Source organism: Peromyscus eremicus, chromosome 4 (genome assembly GCF_949786415.1).
Source record: "Peromyscus eremicus chromosome 4, PerEre_H2_v1, whole genome shotgun sequence".
Lineage (NCBI taxonomy): Eukaryota > Metazoa > Chordata > Mammalia > Rodentia > Cricetidae > Peromyscus > Peromyscus eremicus.
Genome location: NC_081419.1, coordinates 117,551,784 through 117,573,183, shown reverse-complemented (window position 1 = coordinate 117,573,183; position 21,400 = coordinate 117,551,784). Strand labels below are relative to the sequence as shown.

General features: G+C 44.1%; 1 protein-coding gene across 2 annotated transcripts in view; it reads right to left on the bottom strand.

Annotated features, from left to right (window-relative positions):
- Pcsk2 (proprotein convertase subtilisin/kexin type 2) overlaps positions 1–21,400 on the bottom strand; it is a 245,033-nt gene that overhangs the window by 19,774 nt on the left and 203,859 nt on the right. For both annotated transcript variants that reach the window (XM_059259622.1, XM_059259623.1), the window contains 2 exons: positions 17,928–18,016; positions 8,904–9,079 (listed from right to left, as the gene is read on the bottom strand). In XM_059259622.1, coding sequence (XP_059115605.1) covers positions 8,904–9,079; positions 17,928–18,016 — 265 coding nt within the window. The remainder of the gene's footprint in view (positions 1–8,903; positions 9,080–17,927; positions 18,017–21,400) is intronic.

Here is a 21,400-nt window from a genome sequence, read left to right as displayed (position 1 = left end):
GGCTAGGGCTGGGTGGGAAAGTGGAGAGAAGGGTAGCCATGCAGTGTGGGGAGTGAGGGGCAGGGGTACAAGCTCCCCTTTCTCCATAACTTGGTGCAGGGTGGCTGAATGACCCTCTGAAAGAGTGGTTCTCAACCTGTGGGTCTCAGCCTCTTTGTGTGGGGGGTCACATATCAGATATCCTACATATCAGATATTTACATTGCAATTCAGTATAGTAGCAAAATTACAGTTATGAAGTAGCAATGAAAACAATTTTATGTTTGGGGGGGTCACCACAACATGAGGAACTGTGTTAAAGGGTCACAGCTTTAGGAAGGTTGAGAACCACTGCTCTAAAGGGAGGAGTGGAAGAGAAGGAAGGGGAAGGAAGAGGGAGGCAGGGAGAGAGAGGGAGAGAGAAAGAAAAAGAAGAGTGTGTGTAGAGTGAGATAGAGAAAAGCCCCGTGTGGCCCCCAGGGGTCTGTGGTTCGGATTCAGTGGTTTAAGGTGGAGAGGTCACTAGGAAACAAGTGACTGGTTGACCTCCAAGGGCATTCTGAATTTCTTCTACTAGGACTGGGAATTGATTAGTCTGTGACTGAGTGAGTCAGTAAGTCCACAGATAATTGTTTGACCACAAACTGGGAATTGTCTTCAGATTCTTGGTCAATCTATACAACTGAAAGGCTCCATCAAAATAAGCAACTGCTCTTGGAAACCAGGACAAAGAGGGAAACAGATGTTTTCTGATGTTGGCATGGAGAGTCACAGGCTCACGTTCAGATTGGGCTTAATACTGGGATAACTCTCCCTTACAAGTCCCTGAGCAGGCTGCCAGTGAGCGAAGCAATCTTGATACAAGGAAGCACCTTGGTGTAGGGGGTGACATTGTGACCTCTACTTGCCTAATCCCATGTATCAGCACCCTTTGTAATGTGACTTTGCAGTTTTGCTCAAGAGGAGAAGGGGGTCTCTTTCCTATTCCTTGGATCCTGACTGGCTTCACATCTTGATCTGACCATCAAAATGTGAGTGACATTAAGTGGGCAAAGAGTCTAAGCCCAAGACTTAAAGAACCGTGTACTCTCTACCATGTCTCAGAACTTGCTTATACAGGGCAATGAATCTGACTTAGCCTGTCGAGAGCCCAGCCAAATTCACTGCCCCAGCTGATAGCCAAGAGCTCCCAGACCACGCAAGAGCTTCCTTGTGCCAGCCAGTCTCTAGTTTACCTTCCAGTTCATCACAAATGCATGAATGAGCTGTGGGCAGGCACTGAGCTGCAGGCCTTACTTTGTAGCCTACCCTGGTCTTGTGGCCTTGAACTCACAGAAATCCTCCTGCCCCAGCGTCTCAAATGCTGGGATTACAGGGGTGTACTACCACATCTGGTTTTCACCTTGGCAGCTTAGTACATTAACATGCTTTAAAAAGTTATTTAACTTTTTATTGTGAAAATTGCATGTAATGTAAAATAATTGAAATACATATGGAGAGGAAAATAGAAATTCTTTATAACCTGTAAATGAATGATTCCTAGTGTGATTTTGTGGATTCCTGACAGTTTTATATAGAGAGGCAAAGTATTAAATAGCTTCTGAAATGAACCTGGGATAAAATAGATTCATTTTACTTGGCCTGCTTAAAAATGAATTTTACTACTATATAATTAACATTTACTCATGTGATTAATAGTATTCTATATTATGTTTTATTAATCTTATTGAATAAGCATTTAGCAGTTTATTCTCTCCTTTTTAGTCATACGTAGAGGATTATTTCTAGTTTTCAAAAACTCCAATTTTTAAAATGAATGCAACTTTATATGTTTTGTTATCTCTGTTTACTTAGGTGGAGTTACTAAAAGAAGGAATTTCCGAGGAGAAGGCAGTCATGTTTGAAGATTCTTCATCTATATAACCATATTGTTGTTCTTTATAATGACTATAGTGTTAACATCTATAAATAATAAATGCCAATATAAAATATCTTTGTTTTTATGGTGCTGAGGATTGATTGGGGTCTTGCACATGATAGCCAGACCTACCCTTTCTGACAGGGGTTCATGTGGCCCAGGCTGGCCTTGAAATCCTTATGTTGCTGAAAATGACTGTGAACTCCTTGATCCTATAGACTATGCCTTCTTCCGTTTCTTTTTGTCCCAGAAACAAAGGGAAGAATTGTAATAGTATGTGAACCACTGCAGAGGCTGAGTTGCTGGCCTCATGCCAAGGAGCCCTTGCCCAAATATGACCTTCATTGGCCTTCAGAGGATAAATCAGGAGCAGTGTCTCTGAGTGCTCTGTGGCAGGAGGCATCCATCGCCTGCTGAGGCCCTGGCACTGCTGCCGCTGTATCTGACCCACACTCTGATTAAATTTCATCAAGCAGCACCAGGGCTTTGCCTGACCCACACCTGATTAATCACTTTCTCCCCAGCCAGCTACTCCCCGCTCCTGGATGGTTGCGTTTGAGCCACTCTCTTGACAAGTGGCTCATCATCTTCATATATTCTAGTGCAGAAACCTGACACTTGTGCCCTGCCCCCAATCTTCCACCTGCCCCAAGGATGATCTATCAGCATTCAGTCTCATCAGCACCACAGAGAATTCCTGCAGCGGGTCTTTAACTACTCATAACTTATTTGCTCTCTTTAGTAGAAGTCCTGAGAAGAGATTAATAAGAGGCTGAGATATAGTCGTTAGAGCCAGTCAAAATGTTCCAGGCTGTCCTGGGTGGCTGTTTTCCCTTCGTGTGGGAGAAGAGCCTCATGAGTCCTCGGTCATCATCAAGGTTCTCTCATGCTGTCTGGATTTTTCTTCTGGTTGTCAGAGGAAAAGAAGATGCTGGAAGACATGATGCTGTGTTCTCTGGTGGTTTGTCTGCTGCCTCATCCATTTCCTTGGAGGGACCACATCTGTCCATCCACATAGTGAACATATGCTCTCCAGTGCTCTACTGGAGAGCAATGACTCCAAGTCTCTGATTAGATTTTGCTCCTGTGACTATAACAGATGGCAGATGGTGTCATCCCAGATCCCTTGGATCTCAGAACCTCTTGTGCTTGGGAATTTCCAAATGTCAATGTGGGTATCTCTTTGTCTTAGGGCTATTTCCCAAGAGGCTGAAGGCTTCTCCGTGTACCTGCCCTCTGCTTTGACCGGCAGAGTACTGCCACCGTGGGAGTAAATCTCATTCAGTGGTTTCTGTCTTAGCTCCTTTACACTCCAACAGAATACCTTTACTGTGTGTCTACATGTATTTCTAGTATCCTATGATTTCAGTTGCTCATGGGGTGGCTGGCTTGAGTACACAACCTGAGCTGACCCTCTCTGGTTCTCATCACACCTCCCTTCTCAGGCCTGGTATCCCTTTGCCTCCCAAATAACATCAGCTCAGATCCTGAACTTGAGTTGAACTTAAGTTCAGCTCAGATATTAAACTCTAGCCTTGTCTCAGGGTTTGCTTTCGGGAGATCTCAAGCTAAGGCTGTGTCCCAGTTAGGTTTCTATCGCTGTGATAAACATCATGACCAAAAGTGACCAAGGAGGAAAGATTTTGTTTCAGCTTACAGTTTGTAGTCCAGCCTCCAGAGAAGTCAGGGCAGGAACGCAAGGCAGGAACCTGGAGGCCATGGAGGAGCGCTGCTTACTGGCTTGCTCTCCATGGCTTGCTCAGCCTGCTTTTGTATAGCACCTATAATGGGCTTGGTCCTCCCATATCAGTCACTAATTGAGAAAATGCAGCACAGGTTTCCCTACAGGCCAGTCTGGGGGTGTGTGCATTTTCTTGATTGACGTTCTCTCTTCCCAAAGGACTCTAACTCATGTCAAGGTGACAGGTAGAGATTAATTGCTGGCCACTTCATCATTCAGGACCTCTGTTACCAACTTCCCAGGAATACTGTGAAAAATGCTTTAACTATAAACTCAACATGCATACTACCAAGTTAAAGAGGCAAGGCTGCAACAAGCCACAGGGAAACGATTTGTTCTTTTCCTTTGATGTGGGGGATCAATCCAGAGAGCACTATGCATGCCAGGAAAGCCCTTGACCACCAACACAGGTTGCGTCAGCCCCTTTCCTTCCGTCCTGCCTGTTCTCTGATGCCTAGTCAAGAATTTACTGAAAAAAAAAAAACTTGGAAGAGGCAAACTGACATTTCTATAGATCCAGGTAAATGAGGTGTATGTGTGAAGCAGGTGCTAAGCACTTGGGAATGGTAAAATCTATGGCAAACAGTGTGTGCACTGTTAAGGGTCTCTTACCCACTTCTTTATTTTACTCATCATTTTTATGGTTATTATATTGGTCAAATAAAACCTATATGCAGAGTGTTATTATTAAAAGACAAATGTAAGAATTGCCTCTGTGTGCCTAACAGTCAGACTTCTGTGTGTGGATGGATACCATCTTTCCTAGGTGGGATTTTCTTTAGAGTAAATCAGATAACTGAACTAACGAGAAGGAGCCCTTTGCTTCTGTATAATATGCTGTCACTTACACAATTCTCTGAACTGTCTTAAAAAGTGTTATCTTGAAACAAAGCCTTGTTCCCACAGGCTGGGGAAAAGCCAAATGAGAAGACACATATTTCCCACCACATCATGCACTTTCCTCTTCAAAATGTTTGCATGCTGTTGTCTGAAGGTAAGTCATGAAGATTTTTCTCTTGCTTTTCAGCAATCTTGGCACGTTTTGCAGAAGCATTGCACTTGAAAAGGCCTTTCAGGTGGAGTTGGGGAAGTTATGGATACAGGAGCAGAGAGAGTGATCCAGCTCTGAGATGTGACATTCAGAAGCACAGCAGTGACAGGAGCCACCCAGGGATGCCTTGTTTCCAGTGCATCTGCATTGCAAATGTGGACAGAGGGCAATTGTCACATACTGGCCTGATTCTTCCAGCTTCAGGTGCCAAACATACCATGTCTGCTGGAGAAATGGACACCTGCCAGATGCTCCCCTAGGCTCCTGCTGTCTGGCCCTGGGTTGGGTGCCTGCTTTTTTTCAACCATGCGGTGAATCACTTGTCAAGAAAGCAAGCTGCTGATGTGTCAAGAGTTCCAGCCTTGGGTATGTGAAACAGGGCATCGACACCACCTTCTGAAACCAGTTCCCATTGGCCGGCCTTTGCCTTGTGCCATTCTAATGTCAGGGTCCTCCACACTGATTCGGGTTGGCTCAATTTCAACAGCAGATTGCCACAGCCTTGTTACAGGACATTTTGTGAGTTTCCCACCAGGCTCCACCCAAATGTAGGAACTGATGTTTAGTGGATGGCATGAAGCTGTTCACTTCCAGGACTCTGTGTCTCTTGAAACTTGTACGGAATGTAAGGGAGACAGCTCTCTTGTGGAGTGAGGTCACGGCTTACTTAGCAAAGCTGTCCTCCACGGTCACAAGATAAGTAGTGACTCAGGTTGAAAAACTTGTCATTTTGCATGAACACATAATTCAGGGTTTCAGGTGCTTTTATTCCAGTTTTATCCTCCCAAAGGGAACTTTCAGCCTCACTAGGGCAAGGCTGTCTCTGCTTAAAGGAGACTATGGGGTATGCAACTTCTAAGACAGAAGGAAAACCAAGTGTGTGTTGGTGAACAACAAGCTCTCTCCAGGGGGATGTATATGCTCTGTTTGCCAACTTCCATACCCGATTTCAAGCTATCAGTGTGATGTCATCAGGAGCAGCTCCGTCATGGCACTGGCCATACAGGAACATTTCTGTTGTTAAGATTAAATTACAACAATCCGCCGGGTGGTGGTGGCGCACGCCTTTAATCCCAGCACTCAGGAGGCAGAGTCAGGTGGATCTCTGTGAGTTCAAGGCCAGCCTGGGCTACCAAGTGAGTTCCAGGAAAGGCGCAAAGCTACACAGGGAAACCCTGTCTCGAAAAGCAAAAAAAAAAAAAAAAAAAAAAAAAAATTACAACAATCTCCTATCCACGTTGGCAATTCTATTGGTGTCATTCTTGTTCAGCTCACGTTTAGGCAGTATGTTGTGAGACTTATGGGTAGAGGTTCTGATGTTACTAGGAGACAGTCTCATGACAAACTTCTCAATCCTCTCTTTCTCTTACAGTCTTTTTGCCCCCTCTTCTACAGTGATCTCCGAACCGTAGATGTGGGAGTGTTTTGTAGATGTGTCTATCAGGACTAGGCTCCACAACTCTGTATTTTGGTTGGTTGTAGTTTTCTGTGGATTTTTTAATGCTTACTCTTTAACTATTATACAGAATGAAGGAAGATGGTCTTTTGAGTTTGTGAAAGAGAAGAAAAAAATACTGTCATTGAACCAGTGATCAACTATCTTGCCTATAAAAGAGACAGTCAAAAGATATCAAGATGACCTGGAGCAGTGACCAGGTCTTTCCACAATTACAGAGTCTGGCTTAATCCCCTTTCTGATTGTCAGTTCTAAGATAGGAAAGGTGCATTAATTTTATAGGACTACTGTAACAAAGTAACACAAACAGGGTGTTCTAAACACCAGAAATTAATTGCCTAGCTGCTCTGGAATCCTCTGGAATCTAGTTGTCTGAGACTAAAGTGTCAGCTGAATTGCTTCCTCTCCAGACCTTGGAGGAAGGCTCTTCCAAACCCTTCCCTAGTCTCTGGTGATTTCCTAGCATCTTGATATTACTTGGCTTGCACGTGGGTTCTGGGATCTTTGTCTTCATTTTTGTGCAACATTCTCCCTTTGAACATGTCTGTGGGCAAACACTGCCATTTTTCACTAATAACTAAGGATTTTTATTCTTATCATACTGGCTTAGGAGCCTGACCCACTCAACATGCCTTCATCTTAACTAATTATTTCTGCAGTGACCTGAATTTCAAATTAGGCTATACTCTGAGACACCTATGGTTAAGACTTGAAGAGGAGGAATTGGGCACATGATTCAACCCTGTAATAGAGAGGGACATATAGTCTTATATTTCTGTTTAGATCTTTTGCAGAATTCATCAGTACCCGAGAGACTCCTCCTTTAGAGGGTGCGGAAGGCCGAGTATCCACCATTGTGAGTTGTCCCAAGCAGAAGAGAAAATGGTGTTAGAAACGTCACTGTCCTTGGTCCCTTCAGATTCTGAGCCTTTCAGACAGAACCACATTATTTTTGAAGCCTAGGCTTGGGAAGTCGTGTCTCCTAATTCGGGGCCAAGTTTTCCCTGGAAGCAGTGTGGACAAGTAGGGACAGAAGCTGCAGGTTGTGACAAGCAAGGATGGGAAGGGGTTGTCTCCACAACCTGAACACATGCCCCAAGAAAGAAGAAAGGACTGAAGAGAATGAGTTCTGAAGCCAAGGAAAACAGGCGTGAGGTGGTCAGACATCTGGTCTGAAGTGTGCTAGTGTGGGCTTCTGTACATCTTGTAGCTATCTGGGACCCAGGAGGCCCAACTCTCCTTCAGCATTGTGAGGACCTGCCCGAATCACCCCATTACCCCAGTCACTCCTGCCTCATCAAAGGATGCCTTTCAGCTGAGCTACCTGGATGTCTGCTCCTGCAGCACTGAGATTAAGCAGGACATACAGTTTGGTCACCAGACATCCATATGACCCTGTTGCTCCCAGAATGTAAGTGGCTGCCATGCCCTTTCTGTTTAGTGTGCTTGTTGAAAGTGCTATTTTGGGGTCTTAGCATCTCAGGGTTATGAGACATGGATTCCCAAGTCATTGACAGTAACACCCCTCAGCCCTTGACAGAATCTTGTTCAAATGAAGTATTGGCTACAGCAGGCAGGCTAGGCTGAGCCATGGCACTTCCCACCACCTTCCTCTCCAAGGCTCGCCAGTGGCCATGCTTTGAGTTCAGCAATTCAAAAACAGCTTATGAAGACAGTTTGGAAACTGATGCTCAAACCACAAGTACTATGGTACTTCAGGCCCTAGGAATCTGGAGAAAACTCAGGGCACCCCCGATATACCCTCTCTGAATTCCTGGTCGATATAACCCACAACATCTCCAGAGGCTGTGTTCATGCCATGAGGTCTTAGGGTAGTTGACTGAGGGTCAGCAGTTCATGGAACTGTGGGCATCTCCCGGTGCTTTGACCATATTTTACCAAATTTACATCTCATAATGATCTCAAACCCTTGAAGGATTCCACATACGACTATTTTTTAGCCAACAAAGCAGGCTAGGCTGGGCGAAATCACTTGTTGACAGGTTCTTGGGTACTAGGGATTGGAATGGGGTCTTGGCCCAGGAATGCTGTGCTCTCTGAACCTGGCTTGTGTTCTGTCTAGGTGACCTCTGCCCTGTAATCTGAGGGAGCATCCCTTTGTTAAATATGAAGCTGTATCTCCTGGTTCCTCTCCTTTTGGAGGCTCCAGCTTGGTGCCTTCTCTTTGGTACTGTCCATTGCTGAGCTACTATCAGAAATCAATGGCCACAAAATTCATTGCTCAGACCTCCTCCCATAGAAGCACTGGGGCTTTGCTTGGAAGCTGCTACTCCTGGATCCACCATCCAGTGTGGGCAGAGACCCCACTGCCTGTAGACTGCTTCTGGTTTTCCACTGAGCATATCATGAGGATGCCAGTGCTGGCTCATTTCTGCCCTGCATGGGTGACTTCACTGAAGACAACCTGCCAACTCAGCAGAAACTTCTTCTGAGTGGGACTACAGTCTCAGAGCCTTCTGCAAACTTTCTCCTCTGTCCCCATCACAGAGGTCAGGTCTCATTCCTGACTAACCTTCTATGACTCCATTGCCTCTCATTCACGTTATGATTGCTTGGAATTTCCTCCCATGCACCTCTTGCACCACTAAACCCAACTCTGTGCCTACTTTCCACAGGGTCTAAATTAACATTTGAACCCACCCTGCCACTTTGTCCACTGTATTGTCACCACCACTTCACCCTCCATGTCCTACCTCATGGGTGGACTGGGGCCTTGTGGTGACCGGGATGTCTTTACCTTGTTCACACCATCAGCCATGGCCTGGAGCGTGAGCTCTCGGGGCCCATCAACTGTCTTCCCATTGTCTGTGGGGCCCCAGCTTGCACTGTAGATGTCTATCATTTGAGGCATGTGACTGATGGAGGAGGCTTCGATGATGTCTGTCATAAAGGGCTGGTCCAGCATCCGGATACCTGTGCACAGGCGTAAACAGAAACAAGACTGAGAAAAACTTGGGTCCTGGGAGGAGTTGGGAACCTTCAGTGCCCTCAGAACATTGTGGAGTCTGAGAGTCAAAAATAGTGCTCAGATCACCCTACCCACTCCTTTTCAGACCTCACTCATGTCTTTCCTTGAGTAACTACTTGAAGAAAAAAATTATTCTCCAAACAAAATTTATTTGAATTCTTAATGGGGAGATATGGTATAGAAGGGCATCCTTACTAAGCCTCTAAGTGGGAACCCAGCCTCCAGAGATGCAGAATTGACCATTGTTGACGGGGGCCAAGGTTTTTGAGTGGAAAGAAGCAACTGACACTTAGCTAGCAGCTCCAGGGTGCAGAGAGCAGAGGACAGGGATGATGCAAGAGGCAAGACTTAAAAAAAGAGGCACTGTCAGTTCATTATAGCTTAGAAGGAATGTGGGGGAGGACAGAGCTGGAGCAGGTGAGTATAAGTGGTCAGTAATGGGTGCACAACACACTCTCTTCCTTCTGATTGTGGTATCTCTGCAAGTCTGTTATTCTTTGATGCCTTTTGGGCATCATCTTGCCAGGAAGGAGAAGAGCCTGATGTTCAGGACTGAACTGGGCAAATCAGAGCTGCACGCAGGGACACAAGGAGAAAGGTCAAAAAGACCTTTGTCTTCTCTGCTTCTGACAGACTCACTGATCATATGATCCTCTGGCTAACCACAAGGTCTCTTCAGTGTTAACTCAACAGCAGCCAGTGAGATGAGCCAGCTGAATCCTCCAGATGTTGCTAATTGGTCGATACTGCCCTCTACAAGGCTTTGTCATTTGGGATATGTCAGCTGCAGCCTAGAGTGTTGGCAAGCTGAACTGACTTTACCCATGGGGACTACTGTGGTTTGAATGTGTCACCTAAAGATTTGTGCTGGGTCCTGGGTACTCAGTAGCAATATGAGAACTGAGGTAATTAGGTCATGGTGGGAACATTGCTTTTGGAAGGGATAAATGTAGTACACACGGGACCATGACCGGGTCCCATGAGAATGAGTTGTTAAAACATGAGCAAAACTGAACTTGCCTATTCTCTGCCTTTCTGTTACCAGATAATCACTCTTGTGTGTATTTCTGCCATATCCTCACTAGAGACTGAACCAATGAGGTCCCCTGTTCTTGGCCTTTTATCCTTCAAAACTATGAGCCAAATGAACTTCTTTATACACAACTCAGCCTCAAGTATTTTGTTACAGCAACAGAAGTGGAGCCAATACACAGATTATGAAGTGAAGGGCCTAGGCTGTGTCCAGCCAAAATCTGGATACAAACACTCCATTCTTAGTCCCTATGAAGCCACAGGAAAAGACTTGTGGTCAAAGGACATCATTATGTAAGGATATTATTTCTTAAAAATCATTCTCAATTGTGATGTGCAAATTAATTTAAATAAAGGCCGCCCAGGTTCTTCTAGGGCAGGAGGAGCTGACATGATGTTCTTTTCTTTCTTAAGGCCTATCCTTACCTCTGAGGCTGGGCATTCTCTCTTCCCTCTTTAGTGACGTGAAAGTCACTCCCCATGCTTGGATCAAAGTTTCTCCCAGAACCATGTTAGCCAATCGCAGGGGTAGCCATGCTTCATGTCCTACCAGACAGCAAAGCGTCTGGGTGCATTACTGTGTTTACCTCTGTCCCTGGGCTCAGCGTGATGCTGGACATGAGCGGTTACCTTCAGATTGATGGATTCCTAAGAATGAATGTCTGTGTCTGATGTTATCACTTTCTTTAGTTGATTTTCTTCTCCAACAGAAATAACAGGTTCAGAAGAACAAGCAATAAAGGCCATAGATGGCCATTAATCCCTCTGCCTCTGCCTTAACCCCTAAGTCAGGTCACCCGTTTATGCCAACTAACATTCAATTATGAACTGATATCTTTTCTTTTGGACGAAGCTCATTTAGATTAAGAACTGGTCTGAACTTACTAGAAGTTGCATTTTAAAGAAAGTTTAAAAGTACATTTTGCCATGGACCTATGTCTGTTCTATTTACTTAAGCAATGGAGCTGGGCACAGTGGTGCATGCCTGTAAGTTTCTTGCTTTAAGGAGAAAGCTCGAGTGCTTTCAGATTCCCTTAGTGCTAGACACTCAGGCCTGCGCAGCTCACCTCCAAGAGAAGCAACTCAGGAGGCTAAGGTAGGAAGACTGTAGTTCAAGGCCAGAACGGGCTACTAATTGAGATGTTGTTCCAAAACAAAGGTTAAAAAACAGTATATGTAGCTCAGTGATAGAGTGCTTGCTTAGCATATACACGGTCCTCGGTTCGATCCCTAGCAAGCCAGCAACAACATAACAGAGACCACTGAGCTACAGAATAAACTGAACAGAAAAAATTTTTAAGTGAAATAGTTTGTGCTTTGTGGGTGGCAAATAAATCGAGAGGCCAATGTTCTCTTGTTTTAAGGAGAAAGCTCATATGCTTTTGAATTTGTCTGGGACTAATGACCCAGGCTTGAGCAGTCAGCCTCAAAAAGAAGAAAGTCGAGGGATACATAACGCTGGCCAAAGTAGGCCTTGCCTGTCCCACGAGCTGTCTGATGGCAGCCCTGGGTTCGTCAGAGTCAGTGTGGGGCAGATGGCTGACCCTCCAACCCTCTTCCTCTTTGCAACTCCGGCTCCTTCTTTATCCCATCATGAGTCTTTGTGCTGAACGGGAACCCAAGCGCTGAGGTGCATTCATTCATCTGACTGCTTTAGCACCGAGGGAGGGAGGGGTGGTCACAGACTGAGAGCTGGACTCATTCGTATTCGTGGGGCCAGGCTCCTGGCATTTCTTTTAATCATGTTAACCTCAGGAGGACTGAGGCGTGCGTTAATTGAATGAGATACATTATTAATTTTGCAAATGACAGCACTGTTAGTGACCAAGACACAGGCTCAGGGTGATCTGAAGGTTTTTAGGGAGGCCCCCCCCCTCTCCTGTGCTCCCAGATGCCCTGGGAGCTGTAGACAGGTAGTGGGAGACCGGAAGAGAGAAGTGTGGAAGGAGCTGTGAGTCAGCTCCACTGGTTGACGTGACCTCATTGGTGAGGACGGCTACAGCTTGCATAGCTGGCATTTCCATTCTCCCCCCCCCCCCCCGGGTCTGTATACCTCATTAACAGTCACATGTACTCTGTCTTTCCCCCATCTCCCCCCCCCCCCCCCCCCCCCCCGCCCCAGGTCTGTATACCTCATTAACAGTCACACGTACTCTGTCTTCCCCCCATTTCCATGCATTTAGAGGCTATAGCTGCCTCCCTGCTTCGTTTGCACCATGATGGGCCTGGTTCCCCGGGGCTGCGAGGGTGCAATGGATTTCAGCAGCACCCTTTCGGTTCTTCTGTCACCGGAAGTGTTCTCTCATCTGACACCAGTGCATGCCGTTACAGATCACCCTGGTGCCTCAGGACCAATGATTGGCACCTTCTGTGCTCAGGAATATCAGCCCCGGAGGCTAAGGAGTAAGTTCATGCTCACCCAGGTTTTAGGGTCTGAACACTCACCACTCATGATGCTTATGGTGATTTTAGCTAGTTTGCTCAAGGGAAAAAAAAAAAAAAAAACAACCCAGATATGAAATATATAAACTGACTGAAGTGTTATATAAGTTACCGGCCAATAACAATGATGATCATAAGAAAGTGATTCATTTGCTGACGGAGAGATTCCGTGTTATGTGATCAGCAATACGGTTTTCATAGTCTTTGAAAAATCTTTGTTAAAATTATCTTTTCTTGTACCTCCCCATGCGAGGTCTCACCTTCTTGTAAGAGGGAATAGGGGGTGGGTTGGGAGGGGGAGGCTGCAGGGGCGGGAGGAGGGGAATCTTTGATTAATATGAAAAATCTTCTTAATAACAAAAATTACCTTTTGTTTTTAATTAACACTAAAATTGTTGTGGCCTGCCATGAGATGTTTTGATGGCATGTCCGTCTCGTTTATTTATTTATTTTTTTTATGGTGGAAATATCAGATAAAGGCGATCTCATCTCCTGTTCTCCTGTGCAAACCCATCTGCTCTGATTCGAAAAGGAAAGCAGTTATGACTGAATCCACTTGGGCCTGCTCTGCTTTGGGTCGCTCTGGGAAGCCCAAGATGGCGTGGAACTAACCGGAGAGCCCGCATGCTGTCTGCTGACTTGCTTTACTCCGCTCAGAGTGAAAATGATTATGTCGCGTTGTCTTCTCCTCCACCCCTGTTTGGAGCTGGCTATGAGGGAGGTGGCTCGTTGCTAGTCACTGTGGTCCCCTCCTGCACAACCACCACGGACCACACAAGTGGACTGAAGGCAGGAGGCAGCATTTCCCCAAGGCTGGGCGTGACCTTGACTGTTCAGCAAGGTTAGGCTGACAAACCAGCAGGGAATGTTATTGGGAAGTTTTTTTTTTTTTTTTTTTTTTTAAATTTATTTTTGCGCATTTACTTGCTTAGGACTGATAGATTTTAAATTTCAGGGTTTTTTTTTCCAGTCTTCCCTTTTCAGTGTGTACATGTGTGTGTACACGTGTGTATGTGTGTATGATGTCTGCATGTCTGCATGTGTCAGATGTATGTATGTGTGTATACACATGCCATGACATGGATGTGGAGGTCAGAGGGCAACTTTCAGGACTCAGTTTCCCTCTTCCCCTCTGGGTTCTGGGGACTGAACTTAGGTTAATAGGATTGCGTGACAAACATTTTCATCTTCTGAACCGTCTCTCAAGCCCAACCCATATGGTTTAAGAGAGAAAATTAAAAATAAGAAAATTAAAAATAAGAAAACCCAAATAATTGGGTTTTCTTCTTACATAATCACTCCTAAGAAAGACATTTTGAAAATAAATAAAATTGGTCTTTCTTTTCCAAATTCATACAATTAAAGAAATGGTTAAGGGAATATCAGTAATTAAATCATCAGATATCTTTTGAAATTATTAAAACTTCCAGACTATAATAGTAAGCCTGGGACACCAGTCTCCATGTTAGACAATTACTGTTAAGGAGCTAGCCTGGTTGGAATTCTCCCTCTCCTTCCCTGGCTATGTAAAGAAGAAGTAGCAACAACTGTGTCCTTAAAAACAGATGTCAGGAACCAGAGAGTGCCCAGCTTTGAAGGTCTCCCTTGAAGGGGATTTCTAAGGGTCATATGTGTCCCTGAGTGGAACAAACGAAGAGGAGGGAGTTGGTTTTCAGTCACAGAGGCTTGCAATTCCATCCTGCTTCAGCTACATCAGTAGAGCTGGAGTTTCCTAAGCAGGGACACCAGGCACAAACTGATCTCACAGTTTACCAAGATGTGGTACTTGTATTTAAATTTTGCCCGCTATGTGAGTCATATAGAGATATAATAATGTGATAGAACTGCAGAGGGCATTAAATGAGTCAAGAGTTTTACACTGTGCCTGACAAAGAGGCAATATGTTGATTTGTATTATTAGTTTTATAATTGCCATTATGCAAGTATCCATGGATACTTACACTTTTAGAGTCTTTTTGGGTCCCAATATTTTGAGATTTTGAAAATGAGGACCTAGAAAAAGTCACACACTGTATTTTCAACACCTGAACACCAGGGGATGTTGGTGGGTGGTCTTGCACTCCGTTCTGCCTGGAGAGTGCCAGGGCATTGTGCAAAGAGCTCACTAGACTGGTGTCTCTGTTGCACCCTGGGCAGTTCCCACTGATGTCTGGTCCCCAGACATCCCTATAGTGCATTTGAGAAGCAATGAGCTGGGAGTGTCTGGAGAATGCTCCTGGTTGTTGGTAACTGATCTGATGCAGGCAAAGTAGCAAAGATTGATGGCTTTGGTAGGCGGGATCTTTTACTTCCTCGGTTGACATTCCACTGGCTTTGTGCCTTTGTGTCCCCAGTCTCTCAACTCTACTGATCTACCCATTCTTTCATTAAGTGATCATTGGTATCTTAGTGGGCTTATCCATTGACTCCCTTCCTTTTCCTTCCCTCCCTTTCTTTTTCATTCTTTCCTCGTATTCAGAAGATAGGATTTGCACATAGACTGTGAGCTAGAGTCTGGTCTGGATTCTTCAGTGCTAATGTGAGATCAAATAGACAGACGCTGCCTTTGTGAAGACTGTGGTCACCAAGGGAGAAACAGCGATCAAATGGCCGTGCATGACACAGATGACTTTAGGTGTCAACTTGCCTGATGAAGGAATACCTTGGGAATTGTTGAAGCATCATTTTGGATGTGTCTGTGAGACTGATTCCAGAAGAGACTGGTTGAGCCTGAGTGGCCTAAGTGGGGAAGATATGTCCTCAAGGGTAGCATCCAATCCTAGCCATACTTTCTAATTCATATTTTATGAGGTTTTACCTAGTTGCATTTACCCAGAGATTGATTCATATGTGTATGGGAAATTAATATACAACACACCATACGCATATGACTGTAAGTGGGGGTTAGTTATTGCACAAATGGTGTTGGGAACACTGGCTTCTGTTTGGAGAAAAAAACAGAACAGCTAATTGACTTAGCACTACATCTACAAGAGTAGATTCTAGATGGACTGGTGGCTTTGTGTCAAAGTTTGCACTGACTTAAACTAACGCACAGTCAATTATTTATGACCTACCAAGAGTTCTTGACCACCAACAGGAAACATGAGCAAAGTCTATGAACTGAAGAGCTGGACAGGCAGGAAGCAAATGAAGAGGTGCTCAATGGTCACTTTTCTCCTCGTTAGAAGATTAATTTTCTATTTCACAATTTCATTAAGTAATGTAAGTTGGGTTCTTTCTCAAGATGCTTCTGATTCAGCCTCTCGTGTTCTGGGATTATAGGTCTGTGCCACTAAACCGTGACAAGCATTTTTCTTTCTTCTTTTCAAGACAGCCTGAATCAACCCACCAAGTGTTTCAACCAGTGCCTCCCTAACCTGGCACTGAACATCTCCAGAATGCCACAGATTGGCAATTATCTCAGCTGATCACCAGGTGGTGCTTTAGCCCTCCATAGCACAGAAAGTTCCTTAAGGAAAATTCTCTGCAAGAGTTTGGTTCATTTTCAGTGAAACACACACACACACACACACACACACACACACACACACACACACACACACAGCAGCTTTCAGAATTGTCAGCCTGAATGAGTACAATATTTTCTCCTCTCAAATTGTTTCTCTTAGGATTATCATGGCATGCTGGTTGTTGCTGTGGTTCATAATGCTTGTTAATTTTTTTGTAGGTTCTGAAAATCAAGCTCAGGTCCTTGTACTTAAAAGGTAAGCACTTTATCAATGGAGCCAGCCTCCAGCCCTCCAGACATATTCTTTTGTGAAATTCTGCACCCATCTCAGGCAGGTGTTTCTGCAAGCACTCTGAAAATAGCTAAGGGTGGGTTTGTAGAGTGTCCATTTGCTTTATTTAGGCCTCTAGAAATGTGTCAGTGCAAAGTAGGCTTACAGTTCAATAAATAGCTAGGAAAGAAATTATCAAGAAAATTGTTAAAAAGAAAGAAAAACAAGATTAGGTGACTAAGCTTGAATGAATTAAGAACCAGTTTGACCCAAAACTTAGACCAACCAGAAAACATTCCATTCTCAGGCATCTTGTTGAAAACTTCTGAGTTTGTCTGTCTTTCTCTCTAAGTCTCCATTGACTTTCTGCTCCCATACCTAAAACCCTTGTAAAGAGAAAAGTATAAAATATTGGATGCAGTGAGGCTTCATAAAAGATGCCAGGTGGATCATGTTTCCTTAAAGAAGTGATGGATTATACAAAATAGTTTCAAGGCCACCCAGCACCTTTGAAAGCAACCCTCACACACCTCCTTATGTTCTAGAGAATATATTTGATTCTCATTAAAATGCTACTGACACTGACACAATGAAGTGGCAACTTTGCGATGTGTTACATCTGTTTATGCTGCAGAACATTACTTTAACTGTGTAAAGGTGTGTTATATTTGTTTATGCTGCATTTGTTCAATGATGTAAGGATGTGTATTTAATTATGTAAAGGTATGTTGCATGTGTTTCACTTTGCCTGCCTAAGGCACCTAATTGGTCTAATAAAAAGCTGAACGACCAATAGCTAGGCAGAGAAAGGATAGGCGGGGCTGGCAGACAGAGTAAATAGGAGGAGAAATCTAGGCTCAAAAAGGAAGAGAGAAATGAGAGAAGGAGGAGAGAGCAAGGAACATGCCTGGGGCAAGAAGCCAGGCAGCTGCCAGCCAGTCAGATGCCAGCCAGCGAGCCAGACATATAGAAGCAGTGAAAGTAAGATGTACAGAAGTAGGAAAGGTAATAAGCCCTGAGGCAAAAGGTAGATCAAGAGAAACAGGTTAATTTAAGTTAAAAGAGCTAGCTAGAAATATGCCTAAGCTAGGCCAAGCATTAAAATCTTAAAAAAAAGAAACAAACAAACAACAACAACAAACAAGTAACGACTTTGCATTAATATAAAGTTAAATACCAGAAATGATCATTTTTTTTGCTGTCAGAAAACAAGATTGTGGTTACTCTTGGGTAAGTATGGGTAATACCTGGGGACAGGGTCATGAGGAGGAGGGCTTTGGGGTCTGGTTGGATTTTGTTGGTTACGTGGGGTTTACAGTTATGAAAATCCATTCACATTTGAGCTATGGGCTTATGATCTGCCTATTTTTCAGCATCGTGTGGTTAAGAATATTGAAAGTATATTGAGTGCAGGTTAAAATTAAATGTCTTCCCCATGGTTGCTCCACTTGTGAGTCTCAGAGTTCCTGCCCAGTGGGATAATTTTGCTGGGCCTTGTAAGATTGAAGATCAGAATGTGACAGCTCCGGGTGCAGGCTGCCTAGCATGGTGCCTGTCTATGGCAGGGCTGGCTCACCTGCCACCTTGGAGTTGTATGCTACGCCGACTCCACAGATATTGTTGCTGGCTGCAGCAGAAACTTCTCCCGCACACCTAGTTCCATGGCTGTGGGGAAAACAGAGGCAAGTCAGACAAATGGTCAAAAGCATTTGTAGGGGATTTCTTCAGTTCTGTCTGCTCCTGGTTGTTGGTAACTGATCTGATGCAGGCAAAGTAGCCAAGATTGATGGCTCTGGTAGGAGGGATCTTTTACTTCCTCGGTTGACATTCCACTGGCTTTGTGCCTTTGTGTCCCCAGTCTCTCAACTCTACTGATCTACCCATTCTTTCATTAAGTGAAGGACTAGGATCCATGGGTGGTAATTACTTCCAAGGGTGTTTTAGCATACAGGGTGAGATGCTGCCTACCAATGATGGAGTGATGGTCACTCACCTTCATTGAACTAGCTTTCCACTTTGGCACAGAAACAAGAAAGCACGTTCTGGCAGTATTTTGGAAAAGAAGAAGTTAAAGGGCCCCTGTTTTCAGGTTAACCATGACTCTAGACATGAAAGACCCTAAAGATGCTACCAGAAAACTCTGAACCAATAAATAAAAATCCAGCAAAGTAGCAGAATACAAAATTGGAATGCAAAATCCAATAGCTTTTTTTAGACACCAATGACAAACACGTACAGAGAGAAAATAGGGAACAATCCTAATAGCCAAGACAACAACAACAGCAACAGCAACAACAGCAGCAGCAACAGCAACAACAGCAACAGCAACAACAACAGCAACAGCAACAGCAACAACAACAACAGCAACAGCAGCAACAGCAACAACAACAACAGCAACAACAACAGCAACAGCAGCAACAGCAACAGCAGCAACAGAAGCAGCAGCAACAGCAACAACAACAACAACAATAGCAACAACAACAACAGCAACAACAATAGCAACAACAACAGCAACAACAGTAGCAACGACAATAGCAACAACAACAACAACAACAGCAACAATAGCAACAACAACAACAACAGCAACAGCAACAACAACAGCAGCAGCCACAACAAACCACACTCTAATTTAACCTAACCAAGAAGGTAGGAGTCTATATGGAAAACCTTAAAAGTCCGAAGAAGCAAGGTCTTACTTGTCAAATTCTGGAGGTAACCAATAGGATTGGCAATAACCTATAATTTTTTGAGGGGGTCTATGTGACCCCATTGGCCAACAACTCAAAAAGAGGTAGCCCATCCCTGGTACTGGGGTTTTATTTGGTAGCATATGGTATCTAGTTGAGGCATTGTACCCCCGTCATAAGTAAATCCCATTTAAACTTTTTATACATGTACATATTAGGAAGCTTCTACAGCAGTATGTTTCTATATGAGTTTTTCAAAAGGCCTTTAGTGTTAGTTATCCCTCCCTATGTTCCCTGCCCTGACTTCTGGTTCCTTACCCCTTTTAATCTTTCCTGTTCCATTTTTCCACTCTGATCTTTACAAACACTATAGTGTATATACTTGAGTCATAGAGCATGGACAAATCTAGCTGGTATTCAGCTGAAAGCTTTGTCCACACTGGCTAGCTTTCATAGTACTAGAAGGTGCTATACATGCCACCAGAGGAGAAAAGAAATCATCAGACTCATCCAGCTACGAACCCTGAAAACTATAATAATGACTTTCCTGGCAAGATATGCCCACTGGTGTAATAGTGGCATGAATATTATGGGAGTAACCAACTACTTTTTGATTGGATTTAAGTATTGCTTCATAAGATGGAACCCATACTTGACCCTGTAAATGAGGCTGAAAACCCGTGGCTAGATAGGTCATGAGAAAATAGTAGTAGGAGAAAACCTACTATGATTTGTGGTATTTTGAATGAGAATGGCTTCCATAGGCTTATGAATACTTGGTCTCCAGTTGGTGACTGTTTGGGAAGGATTAGGAGGTGTGGACTTGGTGGAGGAGGTGTGTCATTAGGGATGGGCTTAGAGGTTTTAAAAGCCCAACCATTTCTCTCTCTCTCTCTCTCTCTCTCTCTCTCTCTGTGTGTGTGTGTATGTGTGTGTGTGTGTGTGTGTGTGTGTGTGTGTCTTTCTCCCTCCCTCTCTCTCTGCCTCTTGCTTGTGAATTAAATGTAAGCTTTTATCCACTGCTCCAGCACCATGCCTGCTTACTTGTTGCCATGCTCCCACCATGGTGGTCATGGACTCACCCTCTGAACTGTAAACTCCCAATAAACTCTTTCTTCTATAAGTTGCCTTAGTCATGATGTCTCATCACAGTAATAGAAAAGTCACTAAGACACAATGGACATAGCAATTAAACAATTCCTAATGATCTATTGCTACTCATAGATCAGTGCATCACTCAACCTTCATTAGAGAAGCTTCTTGCAGTAGATAGCAATCTGCACAGAACCCACAATTGGCCAATGTGCAGATGTGATCATCCCCAAATGAGATATAGATATCATACCTCTCTCCTCAAAGTTCAATGATCTACATGAGAAGGTACTAAGATCCATTTAGAAAGATAGTAGGAGCCAGAGATAGTGGGCAACTTTAAGAAAGCAATGCTTTGGGGCTGGAGAGATGGCTCAGTGGTTAAGAGCACTGACTGCTCTTCCAGGGATCCTGAGTTCAATCCTAGCAACAACACGGTGGCTCACAACCATCCATAATGAGATCTGGTGCCCTCTTCTGGCCTGCAGGCACATATGCAGACAGAACACTGTATACATAATAAATAAATAAATCTTAAAAAATAAAAACGAAAAAGAAAGCAGTGCTTCCTAGATGCAACAGGAAGATACATATATGAACTCACAAAGATTGTGACAGCTAGCTCAAACCAGAAAACAATCTCAGCACAGAGTGGAGGGGGCGGCCATGAAATTCCACCCCTGGCTGAGGAGCTATTGGCAGTTGATGACAGCTGAGAGAAAGTCCCTTTCTTTAAGGAAGCAGTCTCTGAGAGGCTACCTGTGCTCTAGGAGATGGCCCCATGCACATACTGGCAGCACCAGGTGGACTCAAATAATAACCAAATAATAATAATAATAACTCATGGCATTGGGACTGAATAGAGACAGGGTACTTCGGGGAAGGAATTGGAGTGGAGGGATTTTGAATATTATATACACATACAAAATTCTCAATAAAAAAGAAGTGTTCAATATTATTAGCTATCAGGGAGATGCAGTTTAAAACAACTTTGAGATTCCATCTCATCCCAGTCAGAATGGCAATCATCAGGAAACCAAATAATAACAAATGCTGGAGAGACTGTCAGGAAAGGATAACCCTTGTTGACTGGTAGTGGTAATACCAACTGATGTGGCCACTGCAGAAAAACAGTGTGGAGAGTCCTCAAAAAGCTCTAAGTAGAACTATCCTGTAACCACACGAGTCAACTCCATATACCCAAAGGACTGTACACAGTGTTGCAGAGACACTGGCTTGTTCATGTTATCTGCTGCTTAGTTCATAATAG